Below are 15,453 nucleotides of genomic sequence, written 5' to 3'. Positions count from 1 at the left end.
ATCTGCCACCAAAAAAAGAACATTCTCAGAAAAGGGGGGGGAGACCCTAAATCACACAGAAAGGAGTATTCCATAAACTTTTGGAACAGTAAGATTATACTAGAAATGCCAGGCACTAGTTGATGTAGAAGACTGAAAGAGCTATGGAGCACATAGCTGTCTTTTATAAACGAGAAGGAGGGTACCAGCTGGGCTCTCAATGACCAATGACGATCTCTATAAAAGAGGCTCTTCATTCTCTTATGAGCAATTAGTGCAGTGCTACAATGCAGCTGCTGATTTAAAGAGCAGAGTGTGATGACAAGATGGCTGTAAGCCCACAATCACAGTTAGACGCTTCAAACACTAAAGGTCGCAGCATTTTCATTCATCTGGGCCTTTCTTTCATTAATAAAAAGCAACTCCTGTGCAGTGATGTCCTCAGTGGATACAGTGGGGTGTATTACTTAAAAACAAAAAACAATTCAAACACAACTATTAGAGATTGTTGCCATTTAGATAAAATCGTTATTTATTTATTTATTTATTTATTTATTTATTTATTTTACCCAAATTTAGAACACCTCCAAAGCTCAAATAAAAATGTGACCGTGCTTTGCACGTAGGGGTGTAAAAGCAAAACAGATTTTCCAGTCTGAAGTGTGTTGAATTTTCGACCCCATCCCTGATGTCTAATGAATGAATAAGCATGGGGGGGGGGAAACAATTTTGGAATTAATCTTATACAAAATAACCACCACCATCAATTAAAACAGTAATGAATGAAATAACTTTTAAGGGAAAATATTATGATTGCCGTCCCTTTTCATCCAAGTTATCTCAACTATTGATGGGCAGAATAATATTCTGGGATTAAAGCTACAACCAGCAAATGTAATGATATTCCCAAGCACTGCCCAGTTTGTAAATTAATCAGATGATTACAGTATATTTCCACACGTTGTATGGGCTAGCACTACTGTTATTGTTGCATATTCTTTTTTGAAACTGAGACAACTACAACTTTTTCCAGAGCAGCATAAACATTTCTCATTTACTGGGCTGAAGATACCCCTGTTCTTCAGATATGATCCTATTAAACATTCACGTTTGCAACTGATGTCTCTTCTGCTTCTCAGACAAGCTCAAAACATGACTCACAGGTAATCCCAGCCCTCTTTGGTTTGCATGGCATTAGAGTCCAAAGTTGGCACATGAAATAGAAGGGAGTAAAAGCACACAGTCAGGGCCCTCATCTGCAACCTCACAAACCATAGTTTATGATAGACAACTGCCTAAACATGGCCTCTGCATCACAAGAGATCTCAAGTGTCACCACTTCCTCAGCCTGTTCTTTTATCAAGGATATCTTATACAAGCACAAAAACTGTTTTAGCTACCAAGACTACATTGATTTCTGTAAACAGAGCAGACATATTGCTTCCCAAAGTACAAACTACGTATAGCTGAGCTAAATTGCGACCGCACTGTCCAAATGTTTTTCAGCACTACTGCTGAACAATCTGACTCAGTCCTGAAACTACATTTCCTGTGTGACAACATACTTGGCTCAACTTTGCAGATAAATTTTCATACAGTTTTCTGAGACATGCCACATGTGCAGCTAGTCTATACAACTATTTCATAACAGGTCGGAATTCTCTCTGTAGCAAAGAACTCGCTACATATCTGAGCAGAATCACATGCAGATATTGTGGCACCTCTTTACTTGTAGAAGCAGCAGCCTAAAGAGGAACTCACTGAATAAAATCTAGACAATGTCCTAAATAAAGAAATAAATGTGTTTTGCCCTGGGGAAGCTGAGCCCTGCTTTGTGGAGATGATGTGTGGTTGTAGTCACTTTGTAGATAAATGTTCGCCCTTCGGGATAGGGCAGGTCTAAAATAAAGAAAGCAACAAATTCTTTTCTTTTCTTTTTTCTTTTTGAAATGCATTGCAAAATGCATTCCGGCAGCATTCCAACCAAAGGCAAAGATAAAACCAACAAGCCCCAAGGAAATGCATATTTTGCCTCAATGGAGAAAGCCAAGAATAGAATGGATCAAAAGGGAAGTATCTGCCCTTCCTTTTCCCACATCTCCCAAATCCCATGAGAACTGCATATGTAAATTGTGCATCCAAAAAAACAGAATCAAAACATAAAAAAACCAAACTGAGCTTCCAACCAGATTCTAAAACTTTTATCTAATGGCATTATTGAAACAGACTAAATAATATTTATGTCCCTTAGCTTAAATGCACTTAAAGTATTTATTGTCAGTCCCAAGTTATTATCAGTACATTGTTGCATTGCCATTCAGTCAATCTTTAGACAATGACAAAGCTCAATTTTTTATTCCATTAGGGCCTAAGCTGAAATTCAGCAAAATTTAAATGCTTCTTTCTATACCACATAAACAATATTGATCACTTATCTGCTTTACATTCACTCTCTTCCATTTTCTATCTATACACATTGACATCATATCAAAGAAAGAAAAATGTTTATATATAAACATTATATATAGCTATAGATATAGCTATAGATATAGATATACACATACACTCCTGTGGAAAGAATAATGCAAACCATAAGAGGATTTAGGGGCAATAATCAATCAGAAACATTTTCTCTTCCTAGTCATAGTGTGACATTCAGAACTTTCATCAGCATCCAGCCCACTTAATATAATTCACCAACAGTGGAACACTCAGAAAGAAGTTCCACTGTGTTCAATCGAGTTTACTCCCAAGCAATTGCATTTGAAGACTGTGGAGCTATTAGTTTGTATTGCTGTGTAGGTGTAAATAAAAGTGAGGACAATACCTGCAGTGCATTACCCTGAAAGAATTCGTTAGATTTGTTTTATACTTTCAGGTATATTACATTTAAGTGTCTTCTCAGTCTGTCTTCCAGCCCACCAGGCTTCACTACACCCTTTTTAAGAGCAGCTTCTTGGATCGAGATCTCACATTGTAATTTCCAAATTCCAAAAAGCCAAACATTACTGTGTGATAGGAATTTTGAGGTCTTAGATATATGTTAAATGTTCATAAGTGTACCAACCAAGCAGGTACATAGATCAGCACAGGAAGACCGACCTGAAACCATTTTTGATTCCTAAACTGACCAAAAGTTTTCTATGCAAGATCAAAGGAAAATGGGAAAGCCTCCCCATTGTCTTTTCCTTCACAAATCCTGTCTTAAGGGCACATTTAAGATATGAAAAGGGTGTGAGCCTATGACCTGGCTCAGGAACTAAGTATTTATCATTACAAAAGACTGGCTAGGCTCCCCAGGGTATCCAATCAAGTGACCATTAAACAGGTAACCTGTCAGATGAGATAAACAATGCACTCAGATTTCTGCTGTAGACCGCCTTTTCTGTGATGTATCTGGGGGTGGTCTTAGGTTACACCCCTTCTGTGATGTATGTATGATGTATGGAGGGGTGGTCTTGAGCTCCAGGGCAGGGAATTTAAAATGTCTATATAAGGGCAGGCACACTTTTATTCTGGGTTCCTCCTCCCTCCTGCGTGTAGTGAGTGAGGACCCTGTTGCAACAGATCAATAAAGATCAGGCTTACTAGCTGCTTTACTTCTCAATATTCTCTGGTTGGCCTCTGTTATTTTCTCCTACCAATAGGGAACCTACGTAAGGACTCTATATGGGCTCTTAGATACCCCATAGGGGGGAAAAGGGCAGATTTTTCTTTACAACAACTGATAGCTGAACACACTTCAGAGACCTTTCAAATTAGTCATAAAGGGAAGAGATGCAACTTATTTCACCTACAGCAGAAACCAATATTTTACCCTGCCTTAGTCACAATAGCTAACTGATGTTTAATCTCTGGCAATTTACTTTTTATGCTACCCACCCAACTGAACTGTGGAGAAATCTGGATGCTTGCACTTTCTTTCCAATTACAGACAACCTCAGAGAAGAGCCATTACTGATATTAACTTGCAAAAGGACAAGGCACCAACTCTCAAGGTGTGCATTTGTTGAGAAAAAGAGTGAATACTATGCTTTACAATAACAGGTTTGCTACACTGGTATCAAACGGGATGAAATGGCAAGTGTCAGCCAACCCACTGTTAAGAAGCTCTATATTTGTGTGGTAATAACTATGCAATTAGAAAGGACCACCTACAATTAAAGTCTTTAATTCTATGTGCATTTCATGAATCCCTCTGGTAATTTTGGCGTGTGTATCACTGTACACAACAGAAAAGTTTTATGGGAAAAGAGGTCTCTCTTGCTTTCTTGACCAAAAGAGATGCAGCTGCTCAGCTCCACTCATTTAGTCTGCTGGCAAGGAAACCTAACTAAATACCTTTCAGTTTTGCTAACTTATGCAGTGGGTTTAAATGGAAGTTCAATGGTTTATTTAGACATTTTTCCACTACTGCCAAGAAACTGACATGATTATTGGTACTAATGCCATGATTCACAGCACACTAACCACCTGCAGCCACATCTGCAAAAATGTTGCCAGTATTGTGCATCAACCAGCGGAAGCAGCTGAGATCCTGCAGCACATTCATTTGGTAGCTCAGAAGGTGCATCTGGTGAAGCTGTCACCCTAACTCTGCAGGCTGTTTGAAGGTGAGAGAACATTCAGAGAGAAATAAGGTCACTGATGGAGCATACATTTTACCAGCTATCCACGATCGTATCAGATACATATGCAAACGCAAATTAAAATCAACAAGTACTGGTTTGTCACCTCAGTTTCCTGCTTTATATTTCTCCGCATATACTATCAGCGAAATCTTCCCATCTCTGCAGCTGCATAGTCAAATACAATTGTTAGAGGAAAAAAACACTTGAATGAGGAGTGCAACTTCTTCTATCATCTATCTATCTATCTATCTATCTATCTATCTATCTATCTATCTATATCTTTGTAACAAAAACAAACTACCGTACCCCAACATGTACAAAATATTACAAAACTTTTATTTGCTTATTCAGCACAAGCTTATTAAAGGGCAACTATCTGATAAACTTAATTCTCTCCCCATGTACATTTCAAAAGCTTACTTCTTCCTCTTTTGTCTACTGGAAATTCTCTCAAGGATATTTTCGAAATGTAGGCCTGACCACTCAATTCTGAGCCTTCTTCTTTACCACATTTTCACTTTTTGGCTTGTCAATATTCAAATTAAAGACTTAAGAATTAGTTCACAAGACGGTTATCTACAGAGCAGAGCATCCAAAAGAGACCATTTTCAATAGCATAATTCTGTATCTTCCTGTACAATCATTGCTATGCAGCTGAATTATGGCTAACTTAGTAGTGTCGTCCCCCCCAACGTTAATCCCCCAGCACCATTACACCATCTCAACAACAAGCATGTAAATCCTAAAAGAGAAAGTTGGAAAATTAAATAGCCTACATCTGTTTTCAGTCACTCAGAGCTAGATTAGAATTTAGTATTATGTGCATACATGTATCTGTGCTGTTTCCATTACTCTTCCTTTTTAAATATGCCAGCACACAACAAAGCTCAATCTTCAGTTTGGTAAATGAAAAGGTTTCTAGCTATGTGGAATTCTTATATATTTATTTGCTAAAAGATTACTGCCACCTTAAAATAAAAAAAATCTCTAAGCCAGTTTAAATAAAAACAACAACAATGCAACTTTCAATAAAATTTCCCCACACAACAGAAAACAAAAATGCAACAATTTCACAAACCACAGAGATCCAGGACAATCAAGGCAGCATGGAACACACATCACACAACAAAGTGATCACCACACCATGAAGCCATAGCTGTCAACTTTCAGATTTGAAAATAAGAGATCAGCAGCCTCGAAAAAAAAGGGATCCGCAGCCTCACCTGTCCTGGGGACAGTCTACGGTATATCTAACAATCCAGGATAGCAGCGGGAAGCAGCAGGAAACAGCGCTGGAATAAGGGAATTTCCCGCAAAAAAAGGAAGGTATGCAAAAAAAGGGACAGCTATGCATGAAGCAGCCAGAATGATCATGGGCCAAGAAAACATATAGTGGGCTGCACAGCCGCAGGCATCTTCTTCATATCCCAGGCATCAACAAAGGAAATGGGTCCCACAAAGGACAGCATAGTGCATCATATACTTCAACACTGTATCAGTGGAAGCACTCAAGTCCGCATGGAGGCAGGCAATGTTGTCCTCAAAGTGCCTTGCAAAATCATCACGGAGACTATGCTGATCTCTTGCTTCTATAAAGTTCTTGAAGTATTTACCATTTGCTGCAGCCCTCCAGAAATCCATGCCCCTCCCCAGTCTTTAAGGCAGCCCTCACCAACCCAATGCCTTTTGTTGTGTTTTGCAGTAGAATACTCATCAGGTCCAGCCAGCACTGTGCTCATGGAAGTTATAGTCAAAAGTACCCGGAACATTAGTGGGATGCTTTTCTAGTGGGATTCTCACAGAACACATTCCAGAATTTCAGATATACTTTCAATCCTCCATATAGAGCATTTCGTAGCAGTATTTGGAAGAATAAAAAGCAGCATGACTTCGGTGCTAGCATACACAGGAAACATTTAATATGCTACCAGTTACGTACTCCAAAGCTGTTCAGGTTCACATATTGCAAACATGATTGCAAAGAACTCACATACTAACTTTTTAAGAAAAAAAATATTTACTGAATTTATAAACAGCAGTTCCACTTAAGTGCTCCCAAAATTGTTTATCTACACAGCACTCTCCATTTCCGATGCAGCTATTCTTCGATCAGGTACACATATGTGTATGTTACTTGATGAGTGCACCTATCAAGCAGTGGCTTGCATTTCTGCATGAGCCACCAAAGTACTTTCACATGACCTCAATAAAATGCAATTCAATGGACTTTGTCTACACTTTCAGCTGTCAGTCATCAGGTTATGCACATGTCTCCAAATACTAAGTTACTCCTTTCCTAGAATTTCAAACTGCATTGCTAACAAATAGTAACCCACATTCAGATTCAAGTTAAAATAGCCAGCCTCTCTGCCTCCTATCCTGTTTCTTATTGTAGTTATCAGTGGAGAAAATGAGTAGAAAGAACACAGCAAGTACAAATGGCTTCAGACAGGCTAGATGCCTGTGCCATTTCTAAGGCAACAAAAGTACTTGCACTTATTAATGAACTGGGCCAATTTGCTTGGTCTTCTCAGATTTACTGCAAACCTTCCAAGCCCATTTAGATGCCATTTCTCCTTTCAACACTGATCTAACACTATTTGTTTGCAAGTCATCTTGCAATATAAGAAACACAATGTTAAAACCAGTGAAAACAGTCATGATGCAGCATCGTTCTGTATTTATTCGGTTTACAGAATCTCTGTATTGCTTTTCAATGAATACTTAGAGAGCAGTGCACAACATGGTAATTAAAACAGGATTAAAATTAAAGCACAATCTATGTAAATTAATTCCCTGAAAACAAGCTGAAAAGCGGGGTAAGGTGATGTTTCACAAATAAGCAAAACAAGAGGGAGCTAAACAGGCAGCTGATGAAAGCCCTGATGCAGCTTCTAGAGTCCTGCTTCTTGAAGAAACAAATCTGGCCTCGGAATAAGTTGTAACTAAGAACCGGGTGGCGCTGTGGGTTAAACCACAGAGCCTAGGACTTGCTGATCAGAAGGTTGGCGGTTCGAATCCCCACAATGGGGTGAGCTCCCGTTGCTCAGTCCCTGCTCCTGCCAACCTAGCAGTTCGAAAGCACATCAAAGTGCAAGTAGATAAATAAGTACCACTCCGGTGGGAAGGTAAGCGGCATTTCTGTGCGCTGCTCTGGTTCGCCAGAAGCAGCTTAGCCATGCTGGCCACATGACCCGGAAGCTGTATGACGGCTCCCTCGGCTGATAAAGTGAGATGAGCACTGCAACCCCAGAGTTGGCCATGACTGGACCTAATGGTCAGGGGTCCCTTTACCTTTAAGAACCGGGTCTCTCTGAATGATTTTATACCTTACAGAGGTATCCGGAGCCTAGGACTGAACTGGGTCCAGAAAACACAGTGGTGACCAATGTAATTTTTCAATACCAGTATACCATGACCATTCAGACTTAAATTCTAAGCTTTCCAAGCTAAGTAACACAGTGGTATCTTTTACCAATGCAGCTTCCAAACCATCTTCACAGACAAACCCAGAAAAAGTGCATTGCAACACTCCAACATAAAGGTTGTCATGAAAGAGAGTGGTCAGGTTTCTAGCTCTCAGGCACCTGGCACGCCACTGAAACTGGATCATAGCTGTCACCTGAAAATTCAGGAATAAAGCTGGGTATGACAAGTACCTCCAAGCTGTAAACAAGATATTTTAGGAACAGCATAACCCCATCCCAAGCAGGCCTTTCCCCTTTCAATTATTCAAGTGTTTCCCCAGCTGCCCTTACTTTCATTTTGGTTGGACTGAACATATTTCACCATGGGTAAGAGCCAAATTAGTTGTTATGTACAGATGCATATAACCTCCTTACCCTTAAGGGGTGGAAATAGAAACAGGCTGCTACTGGGTGCTTAGCCCCTTCCCTACAGACATTTTTTTCTGCTCAAAATCCCACACAAACACACTCAAGGGGCTTATTGTTTCTTCAAAAATAGCTGGAGGTGTGCAATTCTGGGGTGAGAATAGGGACGAGCCAGTGGAAATCGACAGTAGGAATGTCGTTCCCATCTGCCTTTAACATCTACTATGACCCTTTGAATGGTCTTTTATGACAACTGGTCTTGTATAAACGTCAAAAGTATTTTGGAGATACACGCATACACATCACCAAGATAGCAAACCTGCATTGAAAGAAGAGAACACAAGCCAGCAACACAAGAACAGTAACAGTTTTCACTTTGTACTCACTCTTACAAAGTTGTCAGGGAACAAACCTCTTCTGCCTTTAAGCTGTCCTTCCCACCAACCTCCATCCTCTTTCCTGATATTGGTGATTACGTCACCGACAGTGATTGTCAGCTCATCATCATGCTGAGCCTTGTAGTCAAACTCCACTATCGCCTCCACTGGAAAGGGAAAAACATAGCCATATGTTACAGAATTTAAACAAAAACGCCCAAAAACACAATTTAAGAAAGCTCAGCAAATATATTTTTGTAGCTCTGCAGATTTATTGAACCACAATTTTAAAATGTGCAGCAATTTCACCAGCAGCATTTAATGAGCGAACAGCTTGAAAAATAAATTCGGAACCAAAACTAAATGTAATGATCAACTATATATATCAGAGAGAGATAGAGATCTCATTAAAAAAATCATGGGTGTAATCAGCTATCATTAATAGCATGCATACAATTTATACATGCATACAAACTCAGCCCTCCGGATGTTTTGAGACTACAATTCGCTTCATCCCTGACCACTGGTCCTGCTAGCTAGGGATGATGGGAGTTGTAGTCCCAAAACAGCTAGAGGGCCAAGTTTGGCCATGCCTGGCTTAGACCATACTGCAAACACATTTTGCCTTGAATGGAACTGGTTTTCCTGTCACTCGTTTCTTTCTTTATATACCTCTGTTAATATATTTTTTCTAACACAAAATGGAAAGACCAAACCTTTGGCAATTCCAGTGGTGGCGTATTCTATGTTTTTCAACATCAGACCATACGTAGTCAATTTAAGAGGTAATGAAAACACTTCCATGTTCCAGAATGAGATTTGGAGTATTGTTTGTATGCTGTTTGGAGTGGCATTTTCCCCACAGGTGCAATTCCTAGTTGTTGTCACCATTGATACAAACATCTTGGTAAATAACCATCCCAGTAGTACTATCCTGTTGAAGCAGCCAGGCTGTCAGAATCCCAAACAGCTGCATTTAGAAATCCCAGACTCTTTCAGAGTAGAAACATCCCCAGGACACATTCCTTCAGCATATTTACAACTTAAGAGGTTGAAAAGAGCAAGTAAAGAAATACCAGCAAGCATCAGCTTTCAATGCATATCATTTCTGCCTGTGCCGTAAGTGAGTGCTGGGGTTGTCAGGGAAACAAGCAGCTGAGACAGTCAGGGTAATGTTGACCAATGCAGTTATTAAGAGGATAAAAAATTAGATGGCCACGCCTATATATTGCAGCAATCTATTTCCCCCAAACATGAGAAGGGGACCACTGATTCTTGAAAGCATTTCATGGGGTGCTAAATAACAATGAGACTACTGTCAACGTGCTGGTACTGGTGTACAAAGCCCTATACAGCTTGGGACCAGAATCATAGCTGTCAACTTACAGATTTGAAAATAAGGGACCAGCAGCCTCGAAAATAAGGGATCAGCAGCCAAAATAAGGGATTTTAGTCACCCAACTGAAATACAAAGTTAAAAGGGACCAGATAATTTTGGAGAGCAGCGCCGGTTTTTAGCCCTTCGTTTCCAGAGGTTGCTGCTCAAGACACCAGCTAATGAAACACTGCAATTAAATAACTACAAGCAGCAACCACTTTTCGTGCAAAACGAAGTCCAAGCTACGAAGATGCTGCTGCAGTTCTGTATCTTTTCTCTCATGCTCCATCTGCAGCTCTCAGTTCCATCAGGCGGGGTGGGAGGGGGGGGAAAATAGCGCCCGAAGTAAACCCGCAGATCAGACCATCTATGCTAGTCTACCACTACAAATCTATGGGAGAAGTGCTTGCGACCGGTCCTTCCTCCGCTTTCCCCCTCTATGGTTAGCCCTTGGAACACCTGCCTGCGCCTTCGCCTCCTCCTCCTCTCTCTGAACTGCTTTTTCTATGGTTGCCCTCGCTCTCCTCCCAAAGCTCCTCAGCAATTCATAGGCCGTGTCAGGCTGCCCATCTCATCTGGGTCCTTCGACGGCACAGCCGCAGTACGGCCTACCGGGAGTGGTGGTGAAAGGCAGAGGGGAGGCCCCAGGCAGAGACACTCAGTTTGGCGGCCACAAGGAGGATGGCGGCGAAAGGGCCCGAGGCTCCCGCCAGTCCCGCCAGGAAGGGGCTCCCAGGGGCCGAGGCTGGTGAGAGGAGGCTGGAGGGGGGCGGGGCGGGCAGCCAAGCAACACAGTTGGAGCCTCCCTCCTACCTGGCCGGAAGGGAGGGAGGGAGGGAGAGGAGCTGCTTCCTTTGAAACCCGGGAAATTTAAGAGACATCATCAATAAGGGACAGCAGCGGGACATGGCGCTGGGATAAGGGAGTTTCCTGCCAAATAAGGGACGGTTGACAGATATGGCCAGAATACCTAAAAGATAATCTCCTACATACCCAACCAATCACTCCGTTCTGAAGGAGAGGGCATCCTGCAAATATCAGGGGGGCCATTCCACACTATGTCAGACTTGGGCATTGAGTGTGATGCCACCTAACCTTTAGAACATCCTCCCATTACCTATCAGACAGACACCTTCTCTACTGTCTGTTCAGCATCTGCTAAATATGCTCATCTTTCAACAAGCTTTCTAAAATCCTTGTCCCAATTGGTATCTGTCTTGAATTTGAATTCAGCTGACTGGAGCAGCCCAGCCAGATGGGTGGGGTATTATTATTATTATTATTATTATTATTAGCTGTTGCCGTTTTAAATTGATTTTGTATTTGTTTTTTTAATATACCCAAGGGCTTTGTTTTATAAACGTCATGATATTGTACATCGCTTCAGGATGCTTCACAGGAAGCAATTAATAAATAAGATTATCAACAACAACAACAACGTATCTTAAATGAGTTTGCTCCTGATAGACCCAGAATAACCAATTATCATGTTATTGGCAGTTGTTTAGAAACAGAGAGTTATATATAAAGCATCCAGGAGGATAAACACTCCTGGACACTATAGGTCATTTCATCTTATTAAGTTTTATTTCATCTTATTTCATCTTATTAAGTTTGCATTTCATCTTATTAAGTAAGTCACTCTCACTGCTACCTCAAATCTGCACAGACATACAGAATTCCAACAGTATAACCCTTAGTCTGTACATATTTGCAGTATTTCCACATTAATAAAAGAGCTGTGACAAATGTTAAAAGTCTCAGAGCTCCAATTAAAGACAAACGCAAATCATTCAGTGACTCCTGTAGGTCATAGGATTGTGTTCGACAAAGGCATACTTGAAGCGCCTTTGAAAGCAACGCTTTGATTTAGTCTTAAGTCCACTGAGTTCCCTGGAACTATTGTGAATATGACATAGTGAACATCTCCTTAGGTATTCCCTCCAAAGTAATCTGTACCAAAGCAGTACACGTGATTTTTGATCACAAGGTGAAAGTTTGTTCCCATGCCAACATAATCGGTTGTTAAGGCCATTCTATCACAGTGAAATCGGAACAGCAAAGAAAACACCCGTAAGGTGGCATTAAAATCAATTATTACCAATGCTGCTGTAACCACAATGAATCCACTGTCAAGAAGCCTGGAACAAAGATTTTAGACTGATATTTAGAGACAGTAAGATACCTTTGTCAAAGGCACCGATTGTGTGCAACTTAATGGCTGCACAGAAAGAGTAGTTTAGAGACTTTTGTTTCCCCTTTTATAGTTAACCAAAGTTTGCTATGCCATCAGAAACTGATTAACATTAACCATAGTTAGTTTAAGCGAGTGCTGTGCCAAATCCTGGCCCATTTTCAATTATTCTGTTTCAGGCATTGTTTTCCTGCCTTTTTCATAAGGGTGAGGGAGAGAACATAGAAGAAATTTCTTTTGGGGATGGTGGATTGGTCTTTTCTTTTAAACTTAACTATATGAGGTGACTGAGATAGTCAAAATGTGGTAAGCAGCAGAGCAGGGCTCTTCACACACAGAGGCTTCCTTGCCTGCAAAACATCCTAGACTTCCCAAATGACCACTCAGCATCAGATGTCCACATCTATCAGCATTGTTGTTGTTGTTTACTAAGGAAAGCTTTATGGGTGAATCTATAGTACCCAACTACAGGTGTTAATAGAATGATATAGGAAGCTGCCTTATGCCGAGTTAGATCATTGGTACAGTTAGCTCAGGGACGCGGGTGGCGCTGTGGTCTAAACCACAGAGCCTAGGACTTGCCGATCTGAAGGTCAGCAGTTTGAATCCCCGTGACGGGGTGAGCTCCCCTTGCTCGGTCCCTGCTCCTGCCAACCTAGCAGTTTGAAAGCACGTCAAGTGCAAGTAGATAAATAGGTACCGCTCCGGCGGGAAGGTAAACGCCATTTACATGTGCTGCTCTGGTTCACCAGAAGCGGCTTAGTCATGCTGGCCACATGACCCGGAAGGTGTACGCCAGCTCCCTCGGCCAGTAAAGCGAGATGAGTGCTGCAACCCCAGAGTCGGTCACGACTGGACCTAATGGTCAGGGGTCCCTTTACCTTTACCATTACAGTTAGCTCACTACAGTCTACACCAGGGGTCAGCAACATTTTTCACCCATGGGCTAGTCCACCACACCTCAGACTATGTGGTCGGCCGGATTATATTTTTGGGGGGGAAATGACCGAATTCCTATGCCCCACAAATAACCCAGAGATGCATTTTAAATAAAAGCAAACACTCTACTCGTGTAAAAACACGCTGATTCCCGGACCTTCCGCAGGCCGGATTGAGAAGGCGATTGGGCCGCATCCGGCCTCCGGGCTTTAGGTTGCCTACCCCTGGTCTACACTGACTAACAGCAGCTTTCTGGGGTTTCAGAAAAGAGTGCCTTGAGATGCTGGAGAATGAACCTTGTACTTTATGAATGGAAAGCATGTGCCTTATGAAATAATGAGCATAATCATAATGAAGAAACAGCTACCATACATCAAAATCTATCTCTTTCCTGTATGGCTTTACATATTACAGTTTATGTTTCCATTATCATGCTACCTTTTCAACTCATAAAGAGCAACCAAGGTGACTAATAACTTTGTCATAACAAAAAAACACATGAACGCAGTTAAAACATCAAAAATCCAATCAAACAAATCATTCAACCATGTTAGATACAGTAATAAAATTAACTGGCAGCATTCAGCATTAACTAATCACTGCCCACGGACAAGGTCCCCAAAGCCTTAGTGAAATGGTTTCGCCTGCTTTCCAAAGCAACAAGTGTTGAAAATCTGGCTCTGAGGGCATCCTGAAGAGAAGAAAATACACAACACAAAGGGGCCTCCTCCAAGCTCAGATGCCAGCAGGCTGCATCTGATTATCACATGGGGATGGATTTTCAAGGCATCCTATGAGTCACCCCAGAACCAAATAATTTAAAAACCTTAAAAGTTAACACCATCATCTTGAATTGGACCCAGGAGCAAACAAGCAACCAACATAGCTTTCTCAACACTTGATACAGCTACATAATCCATGGGGCTAGCCAACAGTCAGGCAGCCATGTACTGAAAGTCAGCAGCAAAATGATCAAGCAACTTGTCTCATGAAGAAAGGTAACCCTATTTAGGGCTTATTTGCTTAGAAAATATCTAGGGGGTGGGGGGACATGATGGGTGTATAAAAAAAATGCATGGTGCAGACAGAAAAGTTTTTCGCTCGCTCATAATACTCAGGGAAATCCAATGAAACTGACTCAAGATTCAGGACAGACTAAAGAAAGTGCTTATCTGCACAGGGGGTGGTTAAACTGTGGAATTCACTTCAAGATATACCGATGTTCCCAAATTTGTATAGCTTTAAAATAGAATTACAGTGATACCTCGGGTTAAGAACTTAATTCATTCTGGAGGTCCGTTCTTAACCTGAAACTGTTCTTAACCCGATGCACCACTTTAGCTAATGGGGCCTCCCGCTGCCGCCGCACTGCTGCTACACAATTTCTGTTCTCATCCTGAAGCAAAGTTCTTAACCCGAGGTAATACTTCTGGGTTAGCGGAGTCTGTAACCTGAAGTGTCTGTAACCTGAGGTACCACTGTAGACAAATTCACAAAGGATGAGGTTATCAGCGGCTATAAGCAACATAGGCTATGTTCCACATCCACTCTCATCGAGGCGCTATGGCTCTGAATACCAGTTGCTAAGAACTGTGGACCCACTTGCAGCGACCTCTCCCCAAGGAGCAAGGCCTAGACTGTGAAGGAGAACAAACTGGACAAAACCTTGTCCACTCAGCCCAGTCAGAATTCAAACCAGGCAGCTGGCATGAAAGCCCGCCAATCCCCAGCGGCCAAACTGCTCCCTGAGGGGTAGGAGTTCTCTGCAACAAGCTACAACAGCCACCCCCACCCCCGTCTGAGTAAGCAGCCATTACAGGTGAGAAGAGCACTGCTGCAGGTCTGGTACAGCTTGTAGGCTTCACCAAGACACCCAGTTGGCCACTCTGAGAACAGCAGACCAAACTAGATGGGCATTTGGCCTGACTCAATAGAGTTCTTCTGTGTTCCGTGTCAATATGTACTAAGCACAGCCATCAAAAGAGCACCAGAACAACTCTATTTTAAGAATATGGATTGCGCCCAGAAGCAGTAAAGCAGCGGGACAGGGCAGCTATTTCAAGCAGAGAAGCAGAAAGCAGTAAACGGTGCCAAACGTTTCATTTGCCCAATTCACTCCAGT

General features: G+C 41.7%; 1 protein-coding gene across 4 annotated transcripts in view; it reads right to left on the bottom strand.

The window, feature by feature from the left end:
• The window catches only part of SH3KBP1 (SH3 domain containing kinase binding protein 1), a 136,808-nt gene that overhangs the window by 105,709 nt on the left and 15,646 nt on the right, over positions 1-15,453 (bottom strand). For 2 of the 4 annotated variants that reach the window (XM_053387111.1, XM_053387112.1), the window contains exon 2: positions 8,856-8,987. In XM_053387111.1, coding sequence (XP_053243086.1) covers positions 8,856-8,894 — 39 coding nt within the window. In that variant the 5' untranslated portion in view covers positions 8,895-8,987. Of the gene's footprint in view, positions 1-8,829; positions 8,988-15,453 lie in introns of all 4 variants that reach the window. The other 2 variants (XM_053387108.1, XM_053387110.1) reach the window with 1 other exon arrangement.

This window comes from Podarcis raffonei, chromosome 4 (genome assembly GCF_027172205.1).
Source record: "Podarcis raffonei isolate rPodRaf1 chromosome 4, rPodRaf1.pri, whole genome shotgun sequence".
Classification (NCBI taxonomy): domain Eukaryota; kingdom Metazoa; phylum Chordata; class Lepidosauria; order Squamata; family Lacertidae; genus Podarcis; species Podarcis raffonei.
This window is presented reverse-complemented; position numbering and strand designations above follow the sequence as displayed.